General features: G+C 37.2%; 4 protein-coding genes and 1 non-coding gene across 5 annotated transcripts; 2 read left to right on the top strand and 3 right to left on the bottom strand.

Moving 5' to 3' along the window:
- Positions 1 to 331: 331 nt before the first annotated feature.
- LOC106420032 lies at positions 332 to 1,043 on the bottom strand. The gene has a single exon (XM_013860867.3). It carries the CDS (start codon positions 897 to 899, stop codon positions 399 to 401), a length of 501 nt encoding a protein of 166 aa, XP_013716321.1. The 5' UTR covers positions 900 to 1,043; the 3' UTR covers positions 332 to 398.
- Positions 1,044 to 1,530: 487 nt separating this feature from the next.
- LOC106420045 (protein PHLOEM PROTEIN 2-LIKE A10) lies at positions 1,531 to 6,552 on the top strand. Its single transcript, XM_048741850.1, is given in 2 exon segments — positions 1,531 to 3,734; positions 3,736 to 6,552. Coding segments are annotated over 2 exon segments (813 nt in total). The 5' UTR covers positions 1,531 to 3,531; the 3' UTR covers positions 4,346 to 6,552.
- Positions 6,553 to 6,734: 182 nt separating this feature from the next.
- Positions 6,735 to 10,654, bottom strand: LOC106419803 (NF-X1-type zinc finger protein NFXL1-like). Its single transcript, XM_013860637.3, has 2 exons — positions 10,539 to 10,654; positions 6,735 to 10,201 (listed from the first exon to the last, which is right to left on the bottom strand). The coding sequence occupies exon 2, from the start codon at positions 10,191 to 10,193 to the stop codon at positions 7,020 to 7,022; it is 3,174 nt and encodes a 1,057-aa protein (XP_013716091.1). The 5' UTR covers positions 10,194 to 10,201; positions 10,539 to 10,654; the 3' UTR covers positions 6,735 to 7,019.
- Positions 10,655 to 10,820: 166 nt separating this feature from the next.
- Positions 10,821 to 10,902, bottom strand: TRNAS-AGA. The gene has a single exon. It is a non-coding gene; the product is annotated as a tRNA-Ser (tRNA).
- LOC106419931 lies at positions 10,852 to 14,493 on the top strand. The gene has a single exon (XM_048741851.1). The coding sequence runs from the start codon at positions 12,313 to 12,315 to the stop codon at positions 12,901 to 12,903; it is 591 nt and encodes a 196-aa protein (XP_048597808.1). The 5' UTR covers positions 10,852 to 12,312; the 3' UTR covers positions 12,904 to 14,493.
- The last annotated feature ends 142 nt before the right edge of the window (positions 14,494 to 14,635 follow it).

The following is a 14,635-nucleotide window of genomic DNA, read 5'->3' as shown; positions in this document are numbered from 1 at the left end:
TTCTAACATCAACCAGACTTGGATTTGAAGAGAGAGTAGTTTATCGACTTATATCGTTTCTTGTTGCACAACATCGAGCTAAAAAATGTATTATCAATCCACAAAATACTAAAAATCAAGAAATTAAATACTCCATCCGTTTCATAAAGATAAACTTTTTAATATTTTCACACATATTAAGAAAACACATTAAACTATCATAATAAATAATAAATGTATTATTTTCTGTAATTTTTAATTTTGAATAATTTTTAATTAATAGTAATTCAATAAAATCAATTAATTTTTTTGAAGATTATAATTTTTTCATAAAAAACACAAAAAATACATCTTTGTGAAACAAACTTCTTTTTTAAAAATCTATCTCAATGAAAAGGAGAAACAGAGGAAATATAAAACTAAAATTTAGGGCTACCAGTAACAGCATATGATTTGCTACGAGGATACTTGAGATCAGAAACTTTCTTTGCCATCTTGGGATTCACAGATCCTTCCTCTGCTTCATCCTCTTCCTCTATCTTCGCCATCCCCACGCTCGAGCTCTTCGGCAAGCCTCTTTGCCTCAGCTTCTCTTGTTGCAACTTCTCGTGTAAAAACATGTCGATCTCATTCTGGTGCCCTAAGCTCCTAACCGAAGCAGCTCTCACTAGCTCGCTATAATCATCGTCAATCCCAAAATCAGTTGTTCTCCGGGTAGATGCGGAGGAGGAGAAGGCGGCGGAGGATGAGCTCCGGCTTCTTGGAAAAGGAGTGGAGACGGAGGCTGCGGATGAATAGTGAGTCCGAGCTGAGCAACCGGTGATGCTTCTCACGTAGAAGTCACGAGCCTTGCCTAAAGCTCTTAAAGGTGCTGAGATTATTCTCAAGAACTTGTTCTGTTTTTGTCCCTTGTTTCTCATGCTCTTTTTTTTTTTTGGAAATGGTTTTGTTTTCTTTGTATTTGATGTGGTTTTAAGGGTCTTGAATGTTGAATATCTTAAAAGTAATAAATTAAAACGAGCGTTAAAGAAGAAATAATTGAGAGAATCAAACGTCACTTTAAGGACTTTTAAAATTTTTGTTTTAAAAGTTGGTTAAGAAAATAATTGTGGAAAGAGTGTTGGACAGAGCAGTCACAAAATTGATAGGAGTTTGTAGTGTATATTAGAGTTTTCATGTTTCACTAATATTATTACAATTCAAGTAGAAGTACGTAACTGTAGTAATATAGATTATATAGATAAATGAACTACCTACTAAATACTAACGTGGATACATTTTTAAATGATAAAAAATAAAATTTTATGGATTAAGAAGTGCATTGAATAAGTCATAAGCTAATGAAGTGATAAAGCCGCCTTCAATTTTCTTCATTTTTCGCGTTTGTTTTTCTTTGTTACAAGTTTTAAAATGTTAAAAACGATGGTCAAAGCCTGAATGTACGGCTAAGTCAAAGATTGTGGAAAATATAATAGTTTATCCAGCACTATTTTGTTTATTTTTCTCTCTTCTATTTTTTATTCAAAGTTAGAAGATATGATAATATATTAATATTACTAAAGACTAAATGGTTGATTTTTCTTTTGTTTGAAATTTTCTGAAACATAAAATTTACCAAAATTCTGATTTTATAATTTGATTCGGAGTCAATGGATTTTTCTTTCTGTTTTTGTAGTTTCCTAACCTTGCTGAGTTACACTTGCTAATATTATTTTACTTAATAAGATGGCTAAAACATTTCACCATTGACAATTTATCATCCAACTTTAAACCCTTCTGATTTCCACTACTACATAAGTTGTACCCGACCAGTAAATATTTTTTTATTAATATCTAAAATTTATTTAATATAATATTTACTAGTAGGAAAATTATTTTTAATCGTAAACGTGGTGCAATACACAAATATATGGGAAGCATGGGTTTGGACTTTTTCTGCATGTATGGGGGCACTCCTTGATAGAAAAATGCTCTCTTATGAAAATTAGATAAGAACAAGCATGTGGAGCCATGTCGGACGTCAAAAGTATCAAATGCTTCTAGAACACAAGTGATACATAGTTTAAAGTTTAAACATATCCTTTTTGGTTGATCAAGAGATAATTTAACAAAATTAATTTCAACTAATACATGTAATATTGCCACATCGACTTGAACTGCAGTATAATTTGAAGTATTTTGTGGTAGGTGATTTATGTTAAAACCTTAGGCTTTCCTGGTCTTACTTTTTCTTATATTTATGATGTCATATAGATGGATCCGTATGGTTTGCTTGCTGTATACGTTAAATTAACAAAATATGTTACATATTTTATGACTTTGAGAAATACCTTATTATATATAATTAGTAAAGGCGTCAATTAAGGAAAATGGTATATGATTCATCACCATCCTTAAAATATTTGTTAAACTGAAACTTAAATTATGCTTCAAAGATATTTTACTATTTTACGCTACTTTCATTTTCATTAAGAACATTCACTAAACATTTCATGTTTTCTTATGCTATATGCCACTAACTAGTAGAAGATCGATGTAAGACTTAGTATCAAACACCTCTAATTCATCTCATCATTATATGTTGTTAGTAAAGCTAATACTAATATTCCTGCCTTCCTTTTTGTAATAAAAGCTTATGCTATTTGATTCCATGTAATTTCATCATACTATTAGAGGAAAACTAAAACTTCTTTTTCTTCTGGTTTTATTCCTGCATACAGTCGATTGCCATTAACGGAGAATCGTCTGATGCCACACCTCCTCCACATGTCCACATGACAATCTCACCATGTAAATTTGATTGTTTGTAGAAAATCAATCATTAGATTGTTTGACACCCTTTTGTTATATATCAATAAATAAACAGTTAATTTCATGTATAAAACTATTTTAATTTTTTTATATTTTTCTCTAAAACATACAAAAATTATAAAATATAGAAACACATATTCCCAGTTTATTTATATACAAAATATAAACGCTTTTCTCTTACTGTAACTATACACGAATGATATTTTTGCTTTAAATATAGATTTTTCTCTTTCATAGTAAAAAATTAAAATATAGAAATAAATATTTCCAGTGTACTGTTGTATAAAGCAGAAATGATATTTATTTTTTTGTAATGTAACAGAAATGATATTTCGTACTGTGAATATAGATGAGTGATATATCTTGCTTTAAATATAGAAGAAAATAGTTTAAAGAAAAGTATATTACAAAGAAATGTTGTCTACAATAGCTTTGATGAAACTGAAATATATTTAATTTTCTTTTTCATAAGAAGAGGAATCATTATGACTGTACATGATTCATTACCGAACCGAAATAACAGGTTTCTACTTTTAGTAAGAGATCCAACTTGTCATCATCCTCCGTTTTCTCTCTCTCTCTCTGTCTCTTCCAGTTTCTCAAAGTTGCTCCATTTGTTGATTCTCTCATCTTCTTCTTCTTTTATCTGCTGATCCTAAGCTTACCTGTCTCCTCTATTCTCATCGTTGAGAGTCAATAACATAACCTGAGTTACATCATCTGTTTTGGGATCAGAACTGAATGGACCTTCTTCGATTAGAAGATCAAGGTCTCTCTCCACCTCATAAAAGAAGAAAATGGCTGATCTTGATGGCGGTTTCCTGCGTCTCCGGTTATGGAGTCTACAAGGTTTATCATTCACTATCTGTCACCACCAAGAGGAAACGTCTTATAAAGATCCTCGGAGCTTTCCTCTCTGCAGCCGAGACCATGACCACTGTCTCAAGACGTGAAGAGATTTCTCAACTCTGATTCCGACAATACCCCAGACAGCTTGAAACAGATCGCTAAGATCGCCACTTCGAATGAGTTCACGAGCTCTCTCTCTACGGTTTCTCAGGCTGTAACTGTTGGTGTCTCTCGTGGTATGTCCAGCTTTGAGTCTACAGGGATTGGTTCAGAGCCAAGTGTTGTTGATAGAGTGATTGATAAGGCTTTCTCAGAGGAAGGAGGTAGGTTCGTTTCTGTTGTGGTTGGTAGCTTTGCTAAGAATCTTGTTCTTGGGTTTCGCTCAAATGAGGTCAAGAATGATTCTGAGGAGACACCTCCATGGGTGAGATTGCTGTGTGATGATAAGTGTAGAGAGCTTTTAGCTGATTGCATTGAGAGATTCACCAGCACAGCAGCGTCTGTGTATCTCGACAAGACGATGGATATCAACACTTATGATCAGATTTTTGAAGGTTTGACGAATCCGAAACACCAGGACAGCGTAAAAGACCTTCTTGTTACAGTCTCTAGTGGTGCTCTTCAAACTATCGTCAGGACCTCTCACGATGTCTTTACATCTCCTTCTTCAAGGTCTAATATAGAAGAGATCAAGACAAGGTGTTAGGAACTCTCCTAATCACTTTTAGTCCTTGTTAGGTATTCATCAGCGTCCTTCTTGTTATATTAGTCATAGTTGGAGCTGAAAAGACAATATACATATTGTGTCTTTGTATGTACACACACTGATCATTCAATAACAAAAAAAAAGACATACCGTTTCACAATTAAATAGTTTTATAACTTATAACCAATCTAATGTTCTATAATCTAGGCTTTGAGATGTGGCATAGACCTAAGCTTATCACAGCAGTTATAAACGCATGCAGTCTAAATTATATACGTCTGAACAACCTGCCGTTTTCTATACGTAACAAAGAAACAGCAGGATCAGAGTCACAATGAGTTCATAGTCTCGCATACCTTCTTCTCCTAATCATCCACCAATTCTTCGCTGGAGCTTTCCACTGGTTGTTTACCGGCAGTTTTTGAACTACTGCTCCTTTTGTTGGAATTGTGAAAATCCATGTCCAACTCTATATTATACGATTAGTATGATATTGTCCACTTTGGCCTAGGAGGCTGGGCCGCATGGTTTTACTTTTGGTTTCATTCCCAAAAGACCTCGTACTATTAGAGTTGGACATCTCTTTTATATCTCTGCTACACACACCTCCCAATCTTAACTCGATGGGCTTCGTTCCTACTCCAAGGGTATTTTGGTCTTCTTGCAGATTTCTCGTCAACCGCTCTGATACCAATTGTTGGAATTGTGAAAGTCCAACAGTCCAACTCTATATTATCCGATTAGTATGATATTGTCTACTTTAGGTCTAAAAGGCTGGCCCACATAGTTTTACTTTTGGTTTTCTTTCCACATGGTTCTTGCCATTCAGCTGATTTCGTGCTCCTTGATGTTTCTTCTCTGTTGCTAAGCTATTTTCATGGTCTTTGACTTGTAAATGTGTTTGTTTGTGTCGACTTGTAGATGTGTCTGTTTGTCTCTATTTCTAACTGTATGAGCTGATTTTAGATGACATGTTTATCAATCTGACATTTTGTTTTGCCTGTAGATCATTCGCTTTAAGGAGTGGAAATACCTTGGCCTCATGAACAATTACAAACTCTGCGCTGAAACAACCGACCTTGATTCTTTTGAAAGATAATCCCTGAAAAATGTTGCTGCCATCATTGCTCATTCAGTGGTCCACATCGATTTGGATGACGGTTCGAGTGGCACATGAATCATTATAGATAGTGGTGGCACGATAATAACATGCGCCCATGTTGTTATCGATGCACACCTACTTGGAAATAAAGCATATTCCCAATCTGAAAAAGATAGAATATAAAGGAGTAGTTACGAAGAATCGTTGTTGGTGGAGAGGTAATTGGTATGGTTGTTGGTGGAGAACCATAGAGGATTGTATTTGCCTTGAGACTTGATTCATTGTTCCAAATCTTGAAGACGATATGTTATAAGCATGCAAATTCTGTGGTGCGTCAGAATTGATTTTGTGAACTATCATCAATTAACTCAGGAACTCTTCTGTGAAGAGGTTTGGTTTCTCTATAGTGTTTACTAGTTAGTTGAGTTTATTAATTGAAGCTGTTTTTTGTTGAGTATGTCAAGTTTCAATGTGGGTAGGTAGACATTGCTTTGCTCTGTTTATAGTTTGCCAAATACCTCTTGGCTTAGGAAATGATTGGGAAAATTGTCAAGTTATTAACCACATCTGAGCCAAAATTGTGCGATTAGTGTCTCCTTGGAAGTTCTTCTCTAAGCAAGTTCTTCTTCATTTAAGCTGTATCTTTTCTTTTTGACTATGTCTATTTGTATATTTTGCTTATTAGGTTTTACTTGTAACGTTATGAACAAATCTGTGCATTTGTTTTGGGAAATTGGCACACTCCTATGTGTGTGGATTGAAATGAAGCTTTACATAATCTGTTTCAAAACCTGTTTATTCCACTGCTGTCTAAATTTCATTCTCTTAGGTTGACTTGAAACATAACGATAGATTGATATATATGTATGTTATTTCTCGTCCATGGCATAGTATTCTTTTCTTCCTGAATGTTGTTTATGTTAAATAAACTTTTTTATGCTGATTCTTTAGGTTTCTTGCAGATTGGAGCTTGATTTTGCAGACAATTGGAGTAAAGACTGATTTTTTGGCGCTTAGATTGTGTTTATGTTAGTTGACACTTCATGTCTCAACGTATGATTGTGACTAGTCCGTTTTTGGAAAGATGTAAATGATATCTTATGAATTTGCATGATTATAACTATCATTTAATGTATATATTTGTCATTTAGATTATCATTTAGGCAATTATTAGGATTGCATTTCTATGCATATGTCTCTATTAGGTGTTGGAGTTACCAATTGGAAGTTTGGGGTCAGTTTGAAAGGATATATTTGGGGTCCTTCTTGTTATATTAGTCATAGTTGGAGCTGAAAAAAACAATTTACATATTGTGTCTTTGTATGCACACACTGATGTTTCAATAACAAAAAAAAAGAAGACATGCCGTTTCACAATTAAATAGTTTTATAACTTATAACCAACCTAACATTTTCTATCATCTAGGCTTTGACATGGGTCATGGACCTAAGCTTATCACAGCAGTTGTAAACGCATGCAGTCTAAATTATATACGTCTGAACAACCTGCCGTTTTCTATACATAGCAAAGAAACAGAAGGATCATCAGTGTGTGCACATACCTTTCTTCTCCTAATCATCCACCAATTCTTCGCTGGAGCTTTCCACTGGTTTACTGGCAGATTTTGAACTACTGCTCCCTTCTGTCTTAACCAATGGCTTCTCCGGCTCCAGTACACTCCAACGGTTAACGGAGTTAAGAGTTGGAGTGTTGCTAGTTGCTGATCTCCACGTGGAGGCTTGAATATCTGTAGATGATCCTCTATTAGAGGAATCTTCAGCTCCCCAGGTTTCATCATCACTCTCTTGAATCACTGCTTTCTTCCATGGATTTGCTTTCTGAGCATCGCAGGATGAGCTCCCCATTGCATTACCTAGTGATGGAGATTGTGAGCCGTTCTGGACAACCACAGCTCCATGGTATACAGAACCGTGGTCCAGCCTCCTCATGGCAGTGACGGCTCGAGCATGATCGTGGAAGATGACCAAAGCGTTCTTGTCATTCAGCCAAACAAGCACACATTCACCCCCAAATCTCAGTACCAAAGCGTTAACATTCACCTCCCTCGGGAGATCCAGTAGAGAAACCACAAGCCTAGGATCCATATCCACCACCGGGTCAAAACACGGCGGGTGGGGCCCGCCCTCACTACCTCTAGCTCCAATGATCCGTGTTGGTGGCTTTGACTTTTGCGTCACGTGAACCACTGTAAACCGTTTTGGCTCCCACCCTGCGTTCTTAACCGCGAGTTTCCACCTCTCAGCTAGAAGCCGAACCGTGTCTCGTTTATCCTTTTGCATAGGGCAGAAGACGTGGACCTTGATGGCACTTGAAACGCTTCCTCTGGCTTTCCCAAGTACAAGGAGCTTGAAGCGCTCTTCAACAGCTTGTACCCACTTCGGATCACGCCTATAGATGTCTGAAATAATCTCTGTCATTGCAGAGTTCTCGCTGAAATGTACATAGTCTAGATTAAGGGGAGTGATATCAACCCGCTTACACTCCAGCTTAACACACTCGTCATCACAAGAAAGCTTTCTCTGACCGAGAGGGATTCGGTTTCCACTAGACTCAACACGCTGAAGCGTCGTTGGAAGCTTCTGCAAAACCGAGGCTTCATAGAGAGACTCAACACGAAGATTGCTGCCAGCATCACAAGGGACTGTAGCGGTTATGCGACCACAGGAGCATGTAATAGTGACTGGAAACTCACATCTTGAGTCAGGGCAAGGCTGAGAAGGATGGCAGAGCGATGCACAAGTGTGCTTACAATCTCTTCTAGGAGCACCACAAGTCTGTCCACATGTAACAACACGCAGACCCGCTTCAGATTCACTGTAAGTGTCGCAAGGCTCCAGGTGACAAGCTCTCGCACAAGCATGCATACCACAACGCCTCGTCTTCCCACAAACCTTGTTACATTTAATGTCTCTCAACCCACAAGGTATGTTCCTCAGAACCACATGACCACCAACGCATTTCTTCTCCACCGGGGCGGAACAAGGAGGGCAATCTCCGAAATGGCATCCATGAGTAGCGGAATGGCCACACGGCTGAGGAACCGAGCACGGAAGCTGGCAGGTAGGGACAGGCGTCCCGCACGGTAGCGGTGGAGGGATCGAAGCTCTTCCACAAGCGCATGTAAGATCAGTGAATATCACCTCGAAGCAAGGAGGGCAGTGGCCACTGTGACATAACGATTCACATGAATGCTGCAAGCACCTTAGGTTCTTACCACAAGGTAACTGGCATAAGTGTGTGTCCAAATCGCTAGATAAATGGCAACGCTTGCTACATCTATGCCTCCCACAGTTCTTCTTACGCCCACATGGCTTAACGCACACAAACTCTGAAGATGTTGTTATGTAGCATTCCACAGTCCTGGATGTTGACTCACATCTGCATTTCTGGTTGACTTGGACCAAACAAGGAGGGCAATCACCTGAATGACACACCTCGGCGCAAGTATGTAACCCACAAGGAAGAAGCTTAAGGCATACGTTTGAACAAGAAGGAACTGGGTCCAAGCAACTCCCTCTGATCTGTTCTTCTAACTGTGTTCTCCCACAGTAACAAGTCTTCACTCTACTCGGTAGTAAGTCACAGTCTCCGCAAGGTCCAGCGTGGCAAACCTCGGAACATAAATGATTCCCACATCCAAGCCGCTTCCCACATTTAAGATTACACGTATACACACCGTCTTCTACTTTCAACTCTCCCTTCACATTCACATCTCCGCAAACGAAACTCTCCACTTTCTTCTTGCAGAAACACGTGGCAGTTACCAGTACCTGACAAGGCTCGCAATTGCCAACGTGACATGACCTTTCACATCGATGACGCCCACAGCTGAGAAGCTTCTCGCACCGCTGGCTACATACAAGAAGCGATCTCCTCTCAGAGCATCTAGTATGGAACATCTTTTTACCGCAAGGACAGCTACGAGGTGGAGCAAACGCCTTACAAGGAGGACACGGACCGGGGTGACACTGCAAGACACATACATGAGGACACAGATCCTCTTTAGCAGCAAAATCTTTCTCCAGAGGCTTCCCACATGGCTCCCCGCATGAGTGTGGAGTCAGATACGGATCAGAGGGTGGATCTTTCCTCTTTCCGCAAAAGCAACGGTAGCTTATCTCTCTCGATGACGTCAACTGTACAGATTGGCAACCTGGACATCTCCAGTTATCGCCTTGGTTTTTCTCAGCCGACAAATCAATGGAAGTTGGTGCTCGAGCCCATCTCTTGATACAATGCATATGGAAGATGGAGTAACAGCTGGAGCAAGACCATATATTCGCAGACCGAATAACCTTGTCGTAACAAATCATACACTCGATAGAACTCTTCACCAGCTTCTCTTGTATCTCTTGAACGAGCTGAGGCAAGTTTGGGTCTGTCACCACAATCTTCTCCTCCTTAACTACCCTTTTCGACTCGTTCACAGGCCGAGTATTAGATGCAACTCTTTGGCGATTATCAGGCCGAGTTCCTGGAGCATTATTAGGTGGAGGTGGAGCAGTAACATTACTCCTTTGGTGCTGGTTATAGGGAGAGTGACCAGAACCGTTATGGTGACTTTGCAGATAAACAGGACGTGAAGCAGTAGAACCAGCGTGAAGGCTTTCAGAACTTCTCTCTGTAGGCTCATTTACTACTGATATGGAGGTAGATGAACCTCTAGAAACCCATGTTTGCTGAGGATTGAAGCGAGACCTATCTCTCCTAAATTGAGGGCTCATCTTCCTCTCTGAGTCAAAAAAAAATACAGAACCAGATCAAAAAGTAATCACAAAGTGCTCCTAAACACAGAGAGGAGCCAGTGATATAAATAAATATTCAGATAGTAACAATTAGTAATCTTTCAAACATGTGCTGGTCTAAAAACTAAATATATTTGCATTAACCACCAGATAAATTCAACAAAACACAAAATACAAACCGAACCAATCTCTGTCACAATTAAACATTTTCAAATTTACAAGCCATTTGAAATTAATTAGGTCGAAAATACATGATTAATCCCTACACTATCCGGCTACAAGATTCAGAGCTTAAATGAATAAAGGAAACAAAACAAAGGTTACCTGAAAAAAACAAATACGCAAGGGGAGAAACAAAGAACAATCTCCGGAATCAATTACAGGTGGTTTGTCGGAGACAGAGAGGTGTCGGAGTAAAATGGAAAGAGACGCGAGGAAGAAGAGGATATTTATAGAGAGAGACCCGGTTGACTTTTTTATCTTCTCTTTCATGGGCCATAATGGGCTTATACTGAACAACATTAGCCGGAGTATAATGTTACTCAAGTTCGATGGGCCAGCCAATGTGGTACGGTTCATAAACAGTTCGAAAAAAGTAAAATAAAACGTGAACGGCAGGATTCGAACCTGCGCGGGCAAAGCCCACATGATTTCTAGTCATGCCCGATAACCACTCCGGCACGTCCACTTTTTGCTTTTAAAGAGTGAATCATCATTTAGTTGTTTATAATTTTTGAGATACTGGCAGAAATATTGCAACGCTTTTGTTGTATTAGGACAATCCGACAATACCAATATGCCATGTTAAAGTAATACAAAAAAAAAACAATTTGAAGTCGTATATATATGAAAATGATAGCTTATGTGAAAGGAACGTCACTGCATCATACCAAAGAGAGTAGATTACTTTGCTGAAGAATTTGATTCAAGAAAATTAAATCATGTATCAACTGTTATTCACTTATTTGATCTCAAGAAAATAACAGTTGATACATTCCCCTCGTGAGCTATGTCATTTCGAAGGACTTATCGTGAAGCCTCTATGTGTACACTTGAAACAGCTCTTGTGGTACAATGTCCCATTCATCGACACCTTCACAAAGTCCTCATAAACGTTCATCAAAAGATATATGGAACAACGTTGCAATATCAAAACTGTTATGGAAACAACCTCTGGTGAAGTGTAACTGTGTAAGGCTATCCTGTGACTAAATGCTTTTAAATGAAAATAGATGTTCTGCGTATTACACAAGTTTTCATCTTCTTCAACCTTGCTCATTCAAAAGCCCTAAAAATTAATTTAGGTGCCCTTTTTAAAAGATCTTTTCGACAAAAACGCCCAACTAGTTTAATCTAACGCGTGATTATTATGAGACTAAGACTATTGAAGTATACAAATATTTTATGAACGCGCTATGATCTCCTTTCACAATCATATATATGATTGAATAGGATTAGGCCTTATTGCACCCGACCTAATTTACCAAATCGAAACCAAGCATAAGTTTTTTTTTAAAAAATACGGATATCTATGTTATCTTTAAAGCCCTAAGCTAAGAGAACTATAATTGCATGCCTTATTTTTAGAAGAACTAATTGCATTGTTACCCTCCCATAATCACATGATTTGCTCTCTTCTTTTTGTCAACACGTGATCTGTTGCTTTTTGTTTTGATGATATTTTTTTTGTTTATTGATCCACTTTATCTAAATAGTGTATTTCAAACTATCTTTTCTAAACACATACCATGTTTGAATAAAAGTAGGGCCATCATGGAAAAAAAGTATTTGCTTCTCCTGCAAGAAAGTCAAACACTAAGGTCAGCCAGAATACATCTGAGATGACGTCTTTTATTAAGTTGGAAACTATTCTATTCGTGCCCAGGACAAAAAAGAAAATGCCTAAAGTACGTGATCCGAACAATCTTATAACATTTAATGAGATCTGGTCAAATCACCAAACTATTTGTTTATACGAGAAAATCACATCCTAGTCTTAAAGACAAGTCTCATCATCGTTACAAGAAAGCCATCTATCTTGTCCCCAATACTAAACCCTAACAACAACATCACAGTTAGAAAAACTTCAATCTCTTAAATGGTGAGTCTATTTTCGTCAAGGAAGAGATCGAGGAAAGAAAGAAAGAACCCTTATTCAGATCTCGGACTCGAAAAGTTCTCTGCACTTCTATCCGAGCTAGACGAGAAGAGACAAAGCATTTACGCAACGAGGGTCGACTCAGATGGGCCGCCACTTGTTCGGTTTGTGTTCAAAAGCTCGGGAGAGTGCGTCCCTATCATGATCAAGACAAAGAAGGTAACCAAGAAGAAGGATTCTCAATATGATTTAAAGGTCAAGATCGAAACAAAAGTGGAAGAGGAAAATGAAACAAAGAAAACAGAGTTGGTAACAGAGCAGAAACAGAGCTGCGTATTGAATGAGAATCTGAAGAAGATTTCAAGACCGAAGCATTTTTTACCCGTGACAACAATCTTGGTTCTAATCTTCTTCGTGTTCTTTGGACGAACAGTATCGATCATGTGCACTTGTATCGTTTGGTACTTGGTTCCATTGATCAAGGAACATTGCAGAAGGAGAGGATCATCACAACATGAGACCGAAAAGAAAAACAAAAAGAAGTTTCCGCATCTGGCTGCTCCTGGTAAAACACGACGAAAACTTAATTAACTTCTTTTTTTTGAATGTTTTATGCATAGTTTATTTTGTTTAAACGTTAATAGTTCTTAATAGTTTTGAAATACAAAAATCTGTAAATTGTGATTTTTATCATTTTTTTATTGTTAATGATATGTAATTATTCAAAGTTTCCGTCATTCCTTGATTCAGTTCTACATAATTAGTTGAATGTTTAATCTGATTGAGAATTTTAGGGTCTACTTGTATTTTTGGACAACATGAACTATTTTCACTTGTTTATTATACTAACGGTTGGTTTCTACAGGGAAATTTACTGAACAATATATTAAATGTTCTTTAACTGCAATTTGAAACATGGAGTTCGGTACTAGTTAGTTAGGCCGGTTTGAGGGAAACTTACCAAAGTCAGACCAGTCTAAATTGGGTTGGTGTTTCGGTTAATTTGAAATAAATGTCTTAAAACCCTATCTTTTTGTTACAACATCAACGGTCTAGCCTAAATGAAAAGTAATGTATCATGATTTACTAACAAATCAAAAGTAGAGGAGGATAAATAGAAAAAGAATACAAAGTTGCTAACAGAGAAAAACAGAGTTGTGTATTGAATGAGAATCTAAAGAAAACCCGCGACAACGATCTTGGTATTGATCTTCTTGGTGTTCTTTGGATGAACCGTGTCGATTCTGTGCACTTGTATCATTCATTACATTGTTCTATTGATCAAAGAACATTACAGAAGGAGAAGATCATCATCATACAAGACAGAAAAGAAAAACACATATGATTGCTTCTGGTAAAATCATGGTGACCAAAAATTAATTAACTCATAAACACTAACCAGCACTGTCTCATAGTAAAGTAGAAAGAAAGGAAACCTCAGTTAGTTCATGAAATCAATCATATTTTAGCCTGGCGTAAAAACTTTCTTTCCTTCATCACTTTCAAAACATTATCTATCGGGATAGCAAAGCCAACACCACTGTTACATTCAAGGTTTACAAGCACCCCTCCAGAGCTTCCCTAAAAATAATAAAACATCAGCAAAAATAATATATCATCCAACCAACAATCGGTTTGGAGATAAACTTTGCATTTGCCTTCTACTTATAGTCCATCTTGTGTGCGTTTAACACAACTTGAAAAAACACAAAACAATATATATTAGATATGTCAACGAAAAAACCAGCAAAAATATTGAATGCTAATTGTCGTTAATAGTTTTGAAATATTGAATGCTAATTGTTGTTAATAGTTTTGAAATACAAAAATCTGTAAATTATGATTCCGTACGTGGCTGCTTCTAGTAAAACACGGTGACCAAAACTTAATTAAATTTTTTTTGTGAATCTTTTGTTCATAGTTTATTTTGTTTAAATGCTAATTGTTGTTAATAGTTTTGAAATAAAAAAATCTGTAAATTATGATTTTTATCATTTTTTCTAGTGTTAATAATATGTAATAATTCAAAGTTTCAAACGGAACATGGTCTGTCATTTCCTTAATTCAATTCTACAAAGTTTGTTGAATTTTTTAATCTGGTTGTGAATCTTAGCGCTTGTGGAGGTTTGGTTACTTGTATATATGGACAACATGTATTATTTCACTTGTTTATTATAGGGAAATTTACTGGAAATTTACTAGACAACACATTAAATGTGTGGTTAGACTCCAGACGAGTTTGAGAGAAACTTATCGAAGTTAGACCGGTATAAATTGGTTTGGTTTTGGTTCAATTAGAAATAAAGGTTCTAAAACCCAGCCC

This window comes from Brassica napus, chromosome A9 (assembly GCF_020379485.1).
Source record: "Brassica napus cultivar Da-Ae chromosome A9, Da-Ae, whole genome shotgun sequence".
Classification (NCBI taxonomy): Eukaryota; Viridiplantae; Streptophyta; class Magnoliopsida; order Brassicales; family Brassicaceae; genus Brassica; species Brassica napus.
This window is presented reverse-complemented; position numbering and strand designations above follow the sequence as displayed.

Coding starts and splice junctions, on each gene's coding strand:
- LOC106420032 (XM_013860867.3), bottom strand. CDS start 899: ATGAGAAACAAGGGACAAAAACAGAACAAGTTCTTGAGAATAATCTCA.
- LOC106419931 (XM_048741851.1), top strand. CDS start 12,313: ATGGTGAGTCTATTTTCGTCAAGGAAGAGATCGAGGAAAGAAAGAAAG.
- LOC106419803 (XM_013860637.3), bottom strand. CDS start 10,193: ATGAGCCCTCAATTTAGGAGAGATAGGTCTCGCTTCAATCCTCAGCAA.